Consider the following 17,190-nt stretch of genomic DNA (forward strand, 5'->3'; position numbering starts at 1 on the left):
AGCTTTGTGACATGGTGCATTATCCTGCTGGAAGTAGCCATCAGAGGATGGGTACATGGTGGTCATGAAGGGATAGACATAGTCAGAAACAATGCTCAGGTAGCCCGTGGGATTTAAACGATGGCCAATTGGCACTAAGGGGCCTAAAGTGTGCCCAGAAAACATCCCCCACACCATTACACCACCAGCCTGCACAGTGGTAACAAGGCATGATGGATACATGTTCTCATTCTGCTTACGCCAAATTCGGACTCTACCATTTGAATGTCTCAACAGAAATCGAGACTCATCAGACCAGGCAACATTTTTCCAGTCTTCAACAGTTCAATTTTGGTGAGCTCGTGCAAATTGTAGCCTCTTTTTCCTATTTGTAGTGGAGATGAGTGGTACCCGGTGGGCTCTTCTGCTGTTGTAGCCCAACTTTCTTTCCCATTCTGACATTCAGTTTGGAGTTCAGGAGATTGTCTTGACCAGGACCACAACCCTACATGCATTGAAGCAACTGCCATGTAATTGGTTGACTAGATAATCGCATTCATGAGAAATAGAACAGGTGTTCCTAATAATTCTTTAGGTGAGTGTATATAAACATTATATATATATATATATATATATATATATATATATTTATATATATATATTACAGCCCTGTATGAATAGGTAAGGTTTCACAATCTCATAGGGCGGCTCATGGCTCATATTCTCAGCTTGGCATTAAATATATATGGCACTTATGGCATTATGGCCATGTGCACAAAGTCTTAGGGGACGTTCCCATGGTGACTTTTTAAGTGGAATTTTGGCACGGACAGCTTAAAGACGCACCAAGGAAGGATACGATTCTTCTTGGTGTGGCCGCAGCTTTAAGCTGCATCCCACTGAGATGTACGGGAGGCAGAGGACGCAGCGGCCACCAGGTTTTTGCCAAAATTCCGCTTGCCTTGTGAACGTCCCCTTACAATGGAAATTAGGCACCTAAAGATGGAAATTAGCACTTACCTCTGATTCTGAGCTGTCCAACTCTGCAAGGGTCGGGGCTTTTAACAGCCTCTTACGCTGCATTTGCATGGGTCTTCCGTCCACTCTGGATCGCTCCACTACATCTCCATTTAACACTGTGCGGTTCGACTGCCTCCTTAAAACTTCTGGAGTTGAAACATCTGCATTCCCCACAAAAAAAAAAGAAGAAGAAAAAGTTATATAGTTTCAGCAGAACATACTATGACATATCTTTTAGGTAAGCTTTGTTTTGCAGTTACAAACATTTTACTGCACAGTACTATCATTTACAGAAAGGAATCCGACTTGGCTGCAAAGCATGTAATTTTACAGCATTTAATGACACAAAAGAAGCTGTGCAACACTTCCCAAGGCAGAGGAATGGCTATACAAATTTGAGAATAAATCTTATAACCAGTTTGATCTAAAGTAATAAATTCTACCTAACACAGACTTTTGTAATTTACTTTTTACACTTTTCCTCATTTGTAATATCATGTAGAGATATAGAAATAACATGTAAAAACAAAGTACCATATGTCAAATATATAAGAACAGGTAGTGTGTTAATATACATGGGGTGCAAATTAAAGAACAAAATGTAGGCAAAACATGCAACTGGCATGCAGGTGGAAATGTGCTCTCCGGGTGGTGGTTCTCCTTGTGGAGGTCCAGCTAATGTAAGGAGACTGTACATTCAAAACAAATAGACCACAGCACTCTTTCTGAGACTGGCAAATTAGGTGCACGTCCGGATTATGTTCTATAGCTCCACCTCAAGAACTGTAAATATCACACACATTTTTAGACAGCACTCTGTGATGATGATGATAATACGTAGTAATTTATTTCATATTATTTCAGACGGGCACAGTGGTACACAAGTTGCTTGCAACGTTTCGGGCTAACATAAGCCCTTCATCAGACACTAACAGGACCACATAACAATGTTACCGGCGCTGTTATGCGGTCCTGTTAGTGCCTGATGAAGGGCTTATGCAAGCAACTTGTGTACCACTGTTCCCGGCTGAAATAATATGAAATAAATTACTACGTATTATCATCATCATCATCATGGAGGGCTGTCTAAAAATGTGTTTTATAATGTAAGGAGACTGTACAGGCATTGGCAATGCAAATTAGGTGGCACTAGAGAAGCTCTTCCTTTTGGAAGAAGACTAATTTGCATTGTTGAGTGTGGAACTTTTTATGCAGGGTGAGAGTTATTTCTGCTGTACTGATGACATAAACTAAATGCCATCTAAGTACAGACGTCAGCCCTTTTTAATTAACCCAAAAGACTGCTATTATGTTAACAAGTTGTTTTCAATATACTTACCATACACTATGCAGAATTGGAACAAAATGGAAACAATTATGTGTCATAGACACCACGAATTCTATGCAGTACAGTTACCTCAATAAAGTAAGACTTTCATTGCCTAGAGTAGGGGGTTACACAACCTGCAACTAAGGGCCACATGCGGCTTTGCTAGGCCATTCAGTGTGACCTTCTTACATCAGGACACAGACTTGCTTTGGCATATATTTCTGATAGGTTTCCCACTTCAGACATGAGCAGACCAAATAGAGAGTTGGCCACACAAGAGCGCAGCTGCACTTTATGGAGGTTGTGAAATGCTCATAAGTTTTCCTGTTCACATAAATCCCACACACGTCAATGAAGATTCCCAAGTGAGGCTACCTGGTCTCCTACCTGGCCTGCCTGGAGAGCCCCCACTCTCCCCATAGGTGGTCTTGTTTCTTATCCCCATGGCTGCTGTAATCAGATCTGATATCATAAAAGTCCTCATTCATTTCTTACATGTAGGAGTCCAATTTTTTTTGCCATGTTCTTAAAGGAATTGTAATTTCAATAATGTTCACACAACATAAAGTGCCACAACAAAACTTAAATCTATGTATACTTCATCCTACCATTACTCTAACACCGGACATTTACATCAAAACTAACAAGGAAAAGTCAGCAGTTCTGTAAAGGACATTCAAGTAATTCGTTTTTTGGGAGACACACGTCTTTCATAATTTTACCACTTTACATGGACATTACATCACAACACAATTTTCTGTACATACCACAAGACTGGGAAAAATGAAAGAGGTTGTTCAGGATTTTGATATAGATGGGCTATCCTCAGCAAAGGCCAACAATATCAGATTGGCGGGGGCCCAACACCTCGCAACTCCACTGATCAGCTTTACCCAAATAGCTTCAGTGCCTAAAGTTAGCACTGAAACTACACAGCTCCGTCCATTATGTAGTGAACAGAGATGGAAAATGCAGTAAATGAAGGTCTGTTCCGGAGCTAAAGTAACAGCTGAGGATCGGGGGAGAGCAGTGTAGGACCCCCCAAATAAGCTGATATTCATGGTCTATCCTAAGGACAACCCTTTAAATGAATGGCGAAGGATGATAATGAATGACAAAAAGATTCAATACATTTCTCTCATGGTCAGGAACAATTGTATAACCAATATCCTACTGTACACAAAATACGCAAACCAATATATAAAAGGATGAGGTAAGATGTGGAAGCAGATGCATTTAAGTCAACAGCTCATCACTAAAACATTTGACACTACTCTGGTGAAATGGAAGGGCCAAACGCATCCATTTTATTTAAGTTATGTTCACACAGGCCTCAAGAGGAGCAGCAGGAGGCCACACTGCTACTCAAAAAGAGTGTTACATATACATGGTTCTACCAACCTTTCCTTAAAAGTAACAGTCCTAAGAAATGGACCTAGATCTGTTTAGCAGTGATCAAGGTCTGGGACGAAACACTAGCATCGGCCTCCATGTGCGTTTGCTGGAAATACTAATAAAATATGTTTAATTATTGCAGGAGAATCTGAGTGCCAAGGTTATTTTCTCTATGCAGACATAGATGTACAGTATTACTACCACTGAGCAACTCCCTAAGCAATACCAGAGTGCAGACCATTATTTTACAAGCTTCACCCGACAGCAGACCCAGGTATGTGGACCTTTGCAAATAGGACTTGAGTTCCCCTGGTCTACAAGCTCTGTAGGAGTACCTGTCTCATGTCTCCAGAGATGGACTTCACATAACAACCAGCAGTGGACAGCAACTTAGCAGGAGGGGAGACCCCTAGCGGCCAACAATTTAAAGCATTTTTAGACAGCATTTTTGTTAAATAAAGCGATTTACATTTTTGCTATTTAGGACGCTAGCTATCAGATAAACATAAGATATGTTGAGCACAGTGACCATTTAAAATTAAAACCTAAGAGCATTTTTCCATATATATCAATCTTTGAGATGTCCCTTGTGGTTGAACTGTTTTGGACAAAGGGGGAGATTTATCATCTCCCTTTGTGCCTGAAAAGTGGTGTCAAAAAGTCGCAAAACACATCGTTTTTTGAAAATTTTGGCATCTCCCACTTTTTGGGGAGCCGCTACATATTTATCTTCACTTGTGTCCGTTTTCTCAGAACTATGTTTTATACTGAATAACATGAATCCATAATCAGTTTCTCATGATGTGAATGGCACTGCACTTAAAATCTACATTTTCTCTGCAAAGCTGCTGAATTTTGTCTTTTGCTTGCAGCTTTACTGAAAAATATTGGCCTAGTTTCAAAGCTTAAAGTTCTCTTTAAAAAATACATAGCAAAAAGGGTAAAAATAAATAAATAAAAAATAACTAACAAGTACAACTTAAGGTACTCTCACACTTGCAGCAGAGTGATCTGGCAAGCAGTTCCGTTGCCGGAACTGCCTGCCGGATCCGGCAATCTGAATGCAAATGGACAGCATTTGTAGACGGATCCGGATCAGTCTTACAAATGCACTGCAAGAATGGATCAGTCTCCCCTGCACGTCATCTGGAGAAACAGATCTGGTTTTATATTTTTTCAATGTAAATTAATGCCGGCAACTGATCCGGAATTTTGGACGGAGAGAATACCGCAGCATTCTGCAGTATTTCCTCCGTCCAAAACTCAGTTCAGTGACTGAACTGAAGACATCCTGAACGGATTTCTCTCCATTCAGAATGCATGGGGATAAAACTGATCAGTTCTTTTCCGGTACTGAGCCCCTATGACAGAACTTAGTGTCGGAAAAGAAAAACGCTATTGTGAAAGTATCCTTCGATCACACATACTTGCCAGCAAATACCAAACCACCTCATACGATAATAGCTGGGTCATTTTTGCACCAGATGTTGTATTTCTGACCATGATAGAAAACGACTAAATCTGACAAATGAGCACATAAAGGAGGGACCACAAAACATCCACGAAAATACGCCAGGTGCACATTTTACCTGACATGTCAAAACTGTAAGACATGCTAAGGGGCCGCATTACTGGAAAAAGAAAGATAGCCTGTTAGGACAAGGTAACAAAGCAAAATACAAGAACAATGATGCATTTCAGATGACATGATCTGGCCTGGATAGCAGTATCTGAAATGCGGTAGAATAAAAAAATAAAAAAAAGACACTTTAAAAAAGAAACGTGTACACAACACATAAATCAGTTTTTCCAGTAAATGAAAGGGCGATATGGCAATATTCATTATAAGGAGCTTTTCACACTTAGATCGCCATACACCATGCAAAGCAGCTACTAAACAGAAGACTAATGGAGCAATTATTTTAGGTGTAGCCTTTGTGTAAGGATTAATCCCTATGTAATTAAGAAGTAATGAAGTTCTGCTATTTTTTAATGCACGGTCATTTTTTATTTATTTCCCACAATTTTAAGATGTCTATATGCTTTCAGTGAACATAATCATCAGCCAGAACTGAATATCACCCTTTCTGGGCGGCAGTCCGTGCTGTGTAAACAGGGATCTGCTGCCCAGAAACAATGAATTTCGATGTGGAGGGTGAGGCGATTGCTGCAGGTAAAGGCAGCTCTCATGTTCCCTAATGTTCAGGCAATTATTAAGAATGTTTAGTTTGGTCCCAATAATTGCCTGACACATTGGTTTGTGTAAAAATACCTGCAGGATATGTTCACACAGAGCGCAATGCATGCAGATCTTCCCCATTTTTTTACTACCTTCCCAACAATTTTCAACTCTGACGGCCACTTTAAACTAATACTAAACATGATGGGTCTAAAGCATTAAAAGAGGGAGAGACAAAAAGCGAAGCAACAACCATTGAAATTCCAGCTCTTAAGCAGCAGTTAAAAGTAGTCAAGTGGCTGCTAATGGCTCCAACCTTCTGTCTGCACAAGTGCGTACTGAACTATTTCCTTTCACAAACATTAGTTGGAGGACATGAATGATTTCTATCAATTCACCAAAGGCTGAGACAATACCGGTATAGAGTAAAGATAAAATGGGAACTATACATCTTAAACTATAGCAGAAGAAATTTTGTAAGAATTATTTATTATCTACCAAGAGATCATGGACTTTAATGGGACCTGCTCGGAAAGACGTCATACACATAAATGTCGGCCAACCATCTAACATGTAGGGTCTCCGCCTGACTCCAATGAAGGTTCGTTAAAATTCTTTTGTCTTTATTAAGTCTTGGGACAGACAGAAAAAGTTAAAAACATTTTTACTTGCGCGTTTCAGGTGATAGAAGGTTACACAAGCATCAAGTCAGAAAAAAATTGGTTTTTCCCATTTAAGGTGGTAATGAGTATTATATGAAAGTCAGCAAAACCAATTGATTAGGTGGGGCCGGATGACCATCTAACGTGCTGATGGTTCACAATTCACAGTGTGGATAAACCACCACCAGAGGTGATATGGCAGTGGCTTAAGGCCACTTTACAAGTATGAACAGACCAGACAATAGGTAATTGCCTGCTAGTTGGAGGAGGGGAGAGCTGCAGTTATGTGCAGCAATCATCTCCGCTGTATGAACAGAATTATTGCTTTTGGGCAGTAGATTGCTGTTTACACAGGGAAATCTGCTGTGCAGAAGCGATGATTTAAGTGACCGCATCAACAATAGTTTCACTCGATTAATGAGAGTTTGGGTGTTTATCGGTAGAACCTTTACGCAGGGCAATTATGTGTGTTCATTGGTAGCACCGATAATTGCCCAGATTGCTGGCCGTATAACACCCATCTACCTATTGGGAATAAGCTTGGCTGAGTTGAGCATAAATGTATATGGACATTGGTCCAGTAATACATAAAAGTTAAATGGTTGTCTTCTAGCTTGTTACTCATCTACTGGACTGGAAAGGAAACATTCCCAGTACTTAAAATAGTAGGAAAGTTTCATCCATCATATGGTCACAACAATCTAGGAAGTTGTATATCAGTAAAAGCTCATATAAACATGATATTGCAAGTACATAGGTCTTATAGAGTAGACAGAATACACATAAAACTACTCTTTATAAGAAAGGAGTCTCCCGACAACACCCAAGCTGGGCTCATACATCAAAGTCAGAGGCTTTCTAAATGCATATGTTGCCTATACAGTGCCCTTGACTTTTTTGGGGTGTTTTGGTGCTTCACAACCTGGAATTAACATGGATTGTTTGAGGATTTGCATAATTAAATTTACAGAACATGTCCACGACTTTGAAGATGTTTTTTTTATTATTATTATTATTATTATTATTGTGAAGCAAACAACAAATAGGACAAAATAACTGAAAAAGTCAATGTGCATAACTATTCACCCCCCCCCCCCCCAAAGTCAATACTTTGTAGAGCCCCCTTTTATTTTACGGCAATCACAGCTCCAAGTCGCTTTGGATAAGGCTCTATGATCTTGCCACATCTTACCACTGGGATTTTTGCCCATTCCTCCTTGCAAAACTGCTCCAGCTACTTCAAGTTGGATGGTTTGCGCTTGTGAACAGCAATCTTTAAGTTTGACCACAGATTTTCTATTGGATTGAGATCTGGGCTTTGACTAGGCCATTCCAACACATTTACATGTTTCCCCTTAAACCACTCAAGTGTTGCTTTAGCAGTGTGTTTGGGGTCATTGTCCTGCTGGAGGGTGAACCTCCGTCCTAACCTTAAATCACGCACAGATTGGTACAGGTTTTGCTCAAGAATATCCCTGTATTTAGCACCATCCATCTTTCACTCAACTCTGACCAGTTTCTCAGTCCCGGCTGCTGAAAAACCTCCCCACAGCATGATGCTGCCACCACCATGTTTCATTGTGGGGATGGTGTTCTTTGGGTGATGTGATGTGTTGTGTTTGCACCAGACATAGCGTTTCCTTTGATGGACGAAAAGTTCAATTTTAGTCTCATCAGACCAGAGCACCTTCCTCCATACATTTTGGGAGTCTCCCACATGCCTTTCCACAAACTCACAACGTGCCTTTTTGTTTTTAGCTGAAAGTAATGGCTTCCTTCTGGCAACTCTGCCATAAAGCCCAACTCTATGGAGCGTACGGCTTATTGTCCTCCTATGTAAAAAATACTTCAGTCTCTCCTGTGGAACTCTGCTGCTCCTCCAGGGTTACCTTAGGTCTTTGTGCTACCTCTCTGATTAATGCCCTCCTTGCCCAGTTCGGGAGTTTTGGTGGGCGGCCGTCTTTTGGCAGGTTTGCTGTTGTGCCATGTTCTTTCCATTTGGTTATGATAGATTTGATGGGGATCATCAAAGATTTGGATATTTTTTTTATAACCTAACCCTGACTTATACTTCTCAACAACATTGTCCCTTACTTGTTTGGAGAGTTCCTTGGTCTTCATGGCAGTGTTTGGTCAGTGATGCCTCTTGCTTAGGTGTTGCAGCCTCTGGGGCCTTTCAGAAAAGGTGTGTATATATAATGACAGATCATGTGACACTTAGATTGCACACAGGTAGACATCATTTCACTAATTATGTGACTTCTCAAGGTAATTAGTTGCACCAGAGCTTTTTATGGGCTTCCTAACAAAGGGGGTAAATACATACGCACATGCCAATTTTCTGTTTTCTATTACTAAACAATAGTTTTATTTATTTTTCTCATTTCACTTCACCAACTTAGACTATTGTGTTCTGATCCATCACATAAAATTCAGATTAACAAAACATTGAACTTAAAGAGGACCTTTCACCTGGAAAAACATTGTGAACTAAGCATCATGACATATACAGCGGCGCCCAGGAATCTCACTGCACTTACTATTATCCCTGGGCGCCGCTGTATATGTAATGATACTTAGTTCACAATGTTTTTCCAGGTGAAAGGTCCTCTTTAAGGCTGTAATGGGGGTGAATACTTTTGCAAGGCACTTTTAAAACATGCATCAAATTAATTAAAAAGATACTCATTGTCAAGCAAGCCTAGCTCTGAGCAGTCAATACAGCTCCATAACATTTACAAGCACAGTTAAACACTCATTAAAAGGAGGATGTAATACTTCTAGCCATCGTGTTTACAGGTCCCACTTTCCATGACAGAATCCAGGATCAATTCTGTCCCTGTGTCTCGTCTATTCACCTACAGTTAATCAATATATTTACTGTCAAGAGTGTAAAAAGCGCAGATGGTGCAGGAATGTACAGCTAAGCTGGAAAAGACAAAACAAAAAACTAACTAATGCAATTCTAAATTATTCAAAGAAATAATCTGGTGAAGAAAGAGACTGCATATAAGCAGCTAGTTTAGGGTCACCATTTATATGTCAGGAGCTGAAAGGCATGGGAGACTGTTCAACTCCGTAATAAGGCTCACATTCAGATTCCATCAGATTAGACAGGAATAATAGCACTTGTGGTAATATGAACAGTGCTGGAAGGTGTGTTGTCCCACTTCAGGTACATCAGATGGGTGAGACAGATTAAATCCAGAGAGTGGCAGTAGTCTCAGCAAAGCATAGTTTGCTGAGACATTTTTGTATACATTTTCTGGGCTGGATTTTACTTGGACTGGTGGCTAGGCTTGGTAGAGGGAGTTGCCAGTCCACACCCTTCCAGTATGGGTTTTCCTTTCTACCTGAGGCGATCGCAGGTGAGGCCTGCTGTAATCAGGCTGGCATAAAGCGCCTCAAAGTAGGTCAGTCTGGGGAGAGATACGCTGTGAGATACAGAGACCCAGAGCAGAGGCTCTGTGCGTGGTCTCAGCTCGCCAGGCTGAGAGACCCTGGTTTACTGTGACAGCTCGAAGTTTGGGGAACGCCATGACGCCGGGATTCAAGGGTCACAAGGCCGAAGTCGGGAGGACTGTTGGGCCACACTTCCCCATACAGGTACGGGACTGAAATAAGAAAAACGGAGTACAAAGGGTTAACAGACCAAGTAGAGGCGGTGATCACAAGAAAAAGCTGCTCAATCGTGAGTGCTTTTGGATCTTCAAATTAGGTTCACGGATACCATCAGGGCTGAATCGGCGTCATGATACTATTTTACATTATTAATATTTTAGAACAAAATAATTTTTTTATTCGAATTTTCAAAGAAATTTCAATATAACATACAGGAAATTGAATGTTTCACACGTAATATTACTTAATATTTTAACCTTTTTTTTTCCCCATCATTGTAATCTGCAGATTTTATTTATTTTCTATGTCTTTTTGCACGGTGTAATATGTTTTACTTGTGGAGGATGTCATCAGGAGGTGTGTCCTGTACCTGATTGCGATCACCTGTTCCTGGCGGTCTGGTATTTCAGTCTGGACTTCACCTCTCACTGATGCACATCATGACTAAGGATCCGTACTTTTAGTGATCCGAAACCGGTCGATTTTCTGCATTGCTGTATGTTGGTTTTTATCTGCACGGGATTTAAATAAAGCCTCAAGTATCTTCAGTGAAGCTGGACCGTTTTTCTTGTTATTTTGGAACCTACTGTGCGCCAAGGTTCAGGACGAGGTCCGGGCTCCTGGTTCCCTGTGGATGAGCGCGACATTTTCCAGTGTTGTTTTCCAGGTACGGGACTGATTACAGCCGGAGAGGCTGGGGAACTACGGGCTGAGAAAAAGCCGCATATGGGTTGTGTGTGAACAGGGTTCTGTAGCTGAGTCAGGGCCACGTAACAGGTGTAGCGAGAGCCCAGCCGGGCAGGTATTTGTTTTGTTTTTATGTATGTGGGAACCTCACCACAACCAGTGATTATTAACTGGACTGTTCCGTGTATGAAAAATGTCTTAATAAATGCAATGTTTTGCCCCGAAAGCTGTGGTGGACGACGATTCTTGTGAGAATGACCCCCCAAGTACAGCGATCCCTTACACACTGCATGCAGCAATATTTTTTTTTCTGGCAAGATAATCGACACCACAACAGAATCGCTCAAACCCATTATAAGTCATGGGCATGGTGCAACGGGTCTGACTATGCATTACGGCTTAAAGGAACATGAAGCCTAGAAATAAATCATAAAAGCAAAAAGAAATATAATTGCTCTAACTGTCAGCCTGCAACATTTTCTGCATGATCCTAAAACAGTTTTCCAGAATCCTCGCTAGTGTCACATCAGTGGTAAAGGTATACACCAGTTTTTGTCTGGCCCTTCGCCGGATACTAATACAGTCAATGGGGTCCAGCAGTGCACGGCCCTATCCGGCTATGCCAGATATACTGAACCTTTACCACATATGTGAAAGTAGCCTTAAAGAGGACCTGTCACTCCTCCTGACATGCCTGTTTTAATAGCTTCATGCATTCCCCATGTAAAAACAATTCTGAAACATCTAGTCTTATGTGTGTATGTTGTGCCGTTCTTTTATTATTTGTACTAGAAGTTATGAATGAATTGCTAGCAGTCTGCAGTAATGGTACAGAGGGGTGGTAACCAGTTGGGGGTGTGAGTCTGAAAATGGCAGCACTGATTAGATAGAGTGAGCCTGTGCAGTTACACCCCTCTGTACCCTTACTGCAGACTGCTAGAAATTCATTCATAACTTCTAGTGGAAATAATAAAGGAATGGCACAACGTATAAATGCATAAAGCTATTACAACAAACATGTCAGGAGTGGTGACAGGTCCTCTTAAATCTACTGCTGATCTGCTTTATCTTCAATTGGTGCCTAACTAAGGGGGTGGGACTTAATCTGTTTTTCTCTACTGCAGACATGCCAGATGGGGGAGGCTGATGCTCCAACCAGTTGTCAGAGCCAGACACATGACGGCGAGGAGAAGGCACATAGCTAAGGCCTCTTTCACACTTGCGTTGTCCGGATCCGGCGTGTACTCCACTTGCCGGAGGTACACGCCGGATCCGGAAAAACGCAAGTGTACGGAAAGCATTTGAAGACGGATCCGTCTTCAAAATGCTTTCAGTGTTACTATGGCAGCCAGGAGGCTATTAAAGTCCTGGTTGCCATAGTAGGAGCGGGGGAGCGGCATACTTACAGTCCGTGCGTCTCCCGGGGCGCTCCAGAATGACGTCAGAGCGCCCCAGGCGCATGGATGACGTGTACATGTGATCACGTCATCCATGCGCCTGGGGCGCCCTGACGTCACTCTGGAGCGCCCGGGAGCCGCACGGACTGTAAGTATGCTGCTCCCCCGCTCCCCGCTACACTTTACCATGGCTGCCAGGACTTTAGCGTCCCGGCAGCCATGGTAACCATTCAGAAAAAGCTAAACGTCGTATCCGGCAATGCGCCGAAACGACGTTTAGCTTAAGGCCGGATCCGGATCAATGCCTTTCAATGGGCATTCATTCCGGATCCGGCCTTGCGGCAAGTGTTCAGGATTTTTGGCCGGAGCAAAAAGTACTGCATGCTGCGGTATTTTCTCCGGCCAAAAAACGTTCCGTTCCGGAACGGAAGACATCCTGATGCATCCTGAACGGATTTCTCTCCATTCAGAATGCATTAGGATAATCCTGATCAGGATTGTTCCGGCATAGAGCCCCGACGACGGAACTCTATGCCGGAACCGGCCAACTCAAGTGTGAAAGGGCCCTGAGCTAAGCATTTATCAGCTGTAAATGTATTTTTAAATTGGATCATAGGAATGAAGGAAATTAAGGGGAAAAAGTGGCGGCATAATTTTAACTATTTTTGGGGGATTTTCATCACATAGAGTGCTTTAAATGGAAACCACAACACAATGTGAACGGAGCCTGCTTTGAACATTAAATAATATACACTTTGTAAAAAAAAAAAAAGTTAAATAAATTGGATCAATTAGCTGACTAGAGTTTGACACTTTGAGCCTAGAATATTGAAACGCTTCACAATATTCTAATTTTAAGTTGCATTACTGAAATAAATGAACTTTTGCACGATATTCTAATTTTCCGAGTCTCACCTGTAAAGTCAATGCTTTCATTTAAAATGCATTTTAGAAAATGAAATCCAATTCTTCTTGGTTGATCTGAGTAACCAGGACATGTTTTCTTAATGTTCATACATGGGATAAAAAGATGAAAATTTGAAAAGCCTAAAGGAGATGCTTACAGCAACCCAGCAGGTTGATTCTTTCATCTTCTAAACCTAACTTTAAAGGGAACCTGTCATCAGCTTTATGCTGACCTCACTGAGGGCAGCATAAAATAGTGACAGACGTGCTGATTTTAGCGGTGTGTTACTAATGAGCTAAAAGTAAGTGGTTGCCGAGAACCAGCATCATAATCATTGCAGCCCGGGCCTTGGAAAGAGTGAAATCTCCCTGAGAAGAGTCATGGTTATCCATAATCTCCTGCACTTTCATCCATCTGCTGATGATTGGCAGTTCTCTCCTAGAGACAAAGGGAGAAAACTAGGCAGAAGACTGTCAGTCATCAGCAGGTGGGCAGGGAGAGCAGGAATTCATGAATAACCAGGACTCTTCTCAGGTGGCCGGGACTCTTTTCCAAATGACAGACCGCTGAAATCAACTCACCCGTCTCTACTTTATTCTGCTGTTAGTACGGGCAGCATAAAGTTGAGGACAGGTTCCCTTTAAATATGAGATCTAATAACGCATTAAAAACTCTTTGTGCTCCTAGTTTTGCAGGCGCAAGGTTCTATAAATGCGTTGAGAACAGAGAAGAGACAGTAACAGCCAAAGCGGTTCATGTCAGTTTGAAGTTTGTCTGTAAAGCCGACATAAAAGAAACTAATGATGCAAAGAAATAAACATGAAAGCAGAGAACAGCTGAGAAGCAACATAAATGCGTGATCATATATAAATGAGACAAATAAATACCGACTAATACTTTAACACACCCACATAGCCAATATATTGTGTTATACTGGCATCATGTATACACTCTGTGGTCCTACTTCACAAAGTAAAAGCATAAAATCTGTTAGTAGCCCTACCCTGGTTTACTAAACGCCGCATTTATAATTCTTCTGTTGGATATTAGGGCTTCTCCTATCAATATCATCCATGAAGTAAGAGGATCTATACAAAAAAAAGCCGCTCTCTTCATTTTGGACTAAAGCAGATTATATTTTTGCAGCTGTATGAAACAAATGTTACATTATATACTCACCGTATGCATAGAATATTGCCACATATCTGTACAAAATATATTGTAAACCTTATAGGAATAGGTCTGGTGTGCAGGAACATCTAGCTCAGGCATGCTCAACCTGCGGCCCTCCAGCTGTTGTAAAACTACAACTCCCACAATGCCCTCCTGTAGGCTGATAGCTGTAGGCTGTTTGGGCATGCTGGGAGTTGTAGTTTTGCAACAGCTGGAGGGCCGCAGGTTGAGCATGCCTGATCTAGCTTATAGACAGTTCAGCACACAGGAGAGAAGATGATGTCTAGAACTTGTTACTGTGGCCATACACATTAGACAGGTGGTGTTTGTTCAACCATCAACCTACAATCTAGTGATCCAAGAAAGAATGTTTGTCCACAAATGATCTTTCCTTGAATGAAAGATCTTTGGGCTGAGTTCTTTACAGACAATGGTGGTCTGTCATCGGTAGGCCAAAATTATCGTTCATTGCAAAATGTCAGCTGGCAAATGATAGTTTTTGGTTGAACTGGTCCATTTTGATAAAATTTTGTCTAATATGTATGGCCATCTTTACTCCTCTATCCCCCTCCACATAAGACTTGAGAACTGTGTAGAAACATAATCATATACTAAAGCTGGTCTTGTTGTTGTTTTCCGGTATTGAGATCCAGCAGAGGATCTCAATACTGGAGAAAAAAAACTGTTCTGTTTAGTCCACATGCATTCTTAATGGGAAGAGATCCGTTCAGGATGCATCAGGATGTATTACTTTCAGTCACCATTCCGTTTTGCAAGCTGTGGTTTTGTGTCCGGTCATAGAAACTGAAAAAAACGGATCCGGCACTGAAAACAGTGTAAGTCAATGGTGACTGATCAGTTGTTTTATGAGCCTAAAAAAACTGATCCGTCACCCATTGACCTTCAATGTATTTAGTGATAGATCCTAAACACAGGAAATAAAAAAGATAATTATGTAAAAAAAAAAAAAAAAAAAAAAATCACACTCTTACTTAGCCGGCTATGCCTAATTTCATCTGGAGACACGGGGCGAAGCTTCCTTTCGGATTTAATCCCCTCCAGTATCCGCTCATGCAGACTTTGCGGACGAGGTGGGGTAGGTTTCAGTTTCCGTGCAGATACCTGCAGGGATAAAACTTATTAGCCAAAAACGTACAAAACTAAAAGAAGCTGGTCAATAGGAACGTAGACAGGAAGTCCAGAAACGTGTGCCGCTATGATCACAATTTTACCAATCATCTCAGGTACTGAGAATCTCCGGACTGATTTGTGTATACGGATTATGTGAGAATTATATTTACAAAAACCTTTTTATTTTTAAATTTTTTTCAATTTCAAAAACTTTGCTGACAAATGTGGCGAAGGCTAAAAGCAATGACAGGTCAGGTCTAATAAGTGGCAGAGATTTCATAGCGCAGGGCATTCAGCAAAAAAACTAGCATAAAAATGCAGTGAAAATTATAAAACTGCAGACAGACAATGTTCATTAAAACATTATCTTTTTATACTTTACCACATTTTAAGGATACTTTCACACAGCACTTTTGTAACTTAAAAAAAAAGCCAGTCAGATGTTACATGCTAGCCAAAAGGAAATGATAAAACTGTGATTTTTGCTGTGGTATTTTAAGACAGTTTCCTTGTTTTAGTTTGTTTTATGCCCTTAGTGGTGTTTGTTTTCTCAAATTGCACCATGCTCTGGGTGTAATATTTTTTTTCAGCAATTTCCCAACAGACTTCTCTATTGGAAAAAAAAAAAAAAAAAACACCAGAAATACAATGTGTGACAAAAAAAAAAAAAAAAAAAACACACCTAAAAATGCCAGAAGACTCCAAAAAACTAAGTTTGGAAGTACCCTAAAGACTGAAGTGTTCGTCACGTCACACTGGTGATAACAATACTCCCCTACAGTATGTTTGAGATGAAAAAAAAAAATGTAAAAAAAGTGACATTAACCCTAGAACAAGATGGTTTTACAGCTGTTGTGCAACGCAAACCATGCAAAACTCCCAAGAGACCAGTGACCGAGATCACAAATCATACTCTGGGGTAAGAGGGTTTCATCTATATGTACAGTAAAAATCCATGGGTCAGGCTCAGATTTCTGCCAATAATTACGAACTAGATTTTTCTGGCAGAAAATCTGAAGAATGAACATGGGCTTAAGGCCTCATGCACACGAACGTATGTTTTTTGCTGTCCGCAAAATACAGATACTGTACGTGTTGCATCCAACATTTTTTGCAGACCCACTGACTTCAATGATTCCGTGGCCTGCATTTTGTGGTCAAGTAAAGGTCATATTCTATCTCTCTGCAGAACGTACATACGGATGTGGAATGCACACAGATCATCCGTGCACTATCCTAATCCGTATGTTCGCTCTGCAAAAAGACAGAATATGTCTGCAAAATGCAGTCCACAAACCCACTAAAGTCAAAGGGTACGCAAAAAAATGCAGACCATATCAGCATTTTGCATATCGCGATTTGTGAACCGTATGATGGATACGGTCAAGTGCATGAGGGTCTAAATAGTGTTTCTCCACCCATGGTATATGTCCTGTAAGTAGTCTAAGCCACCGGTCCAGGAGATATACGGCAAGGCTGGGAGCAGCTATACCAGTATCATGGTTTTGGGGGGAATGTTGGTTAATCACGTCAAAACCATAGTAAATTGCTGTGCTGCTCGGAAAAACTGAGGCATTGTCAATAAGAGGTTTCAAGGATTTTTTTTTCAATAATCGTAAGAAAATGACAAGAATCTACAGCAATGCTCCACCTCCTTCCTCCAGCATTAATTATGATGTGTGTAGCCACATCCATTGAAAACTATATAG

The 17,190-nt window shown here is 41.0% G+C and overlaps 1 protein-coding gene across 5 annotated transcripts in view; it reads right to left on the reverse strand.

Moving 5' to 3' along the window:
* The window catches only part of SPIRE1 (spire type actin nucleation factor 1), a 172,241-nt gene that overhangs the window by 39,490 nt on the left and 115,561 nt on the right, over positions 1-17,190 (reverse strand). For 4 of the 5 annotated variants that reach the window (XM_044293443.1, XM_044293442.1, XM_044293441.1 and 1 more), the window contains exons 8-9: positions 15,343-15,472; positions 1,000-1,160 (exon numbers count right to left, since the gene is read on the reverse strand). In XM_044293443.1, the coding sequence (XP_044149378.1) occupies positions 1,000-1,160; positions 15,343-15,472 (291 nt within the window). Of the gene's footprint in view, positions 1-999; positions 1,161-5,313; positions 5,356-15,342; positions 15,473-17,190 lie in introns of all 5 variants that reach the window. The other variant, XM_044293444.1, reaches the window with a different exon arrangement.

This window comes from Bufo gargarizans, chromosome 5 (assembly GCF_014858855.1).
Source record: "Bufo gargarizans isolate SCDJY-AF-19 chromosome 5, ASM1485885v1, whole genome shotgun sequence".
NCBI lineage: Eukaryota > Metazoa > Chordata > Amphibia > Anura > Bufonidae > Bufo > Bufo gargarizans.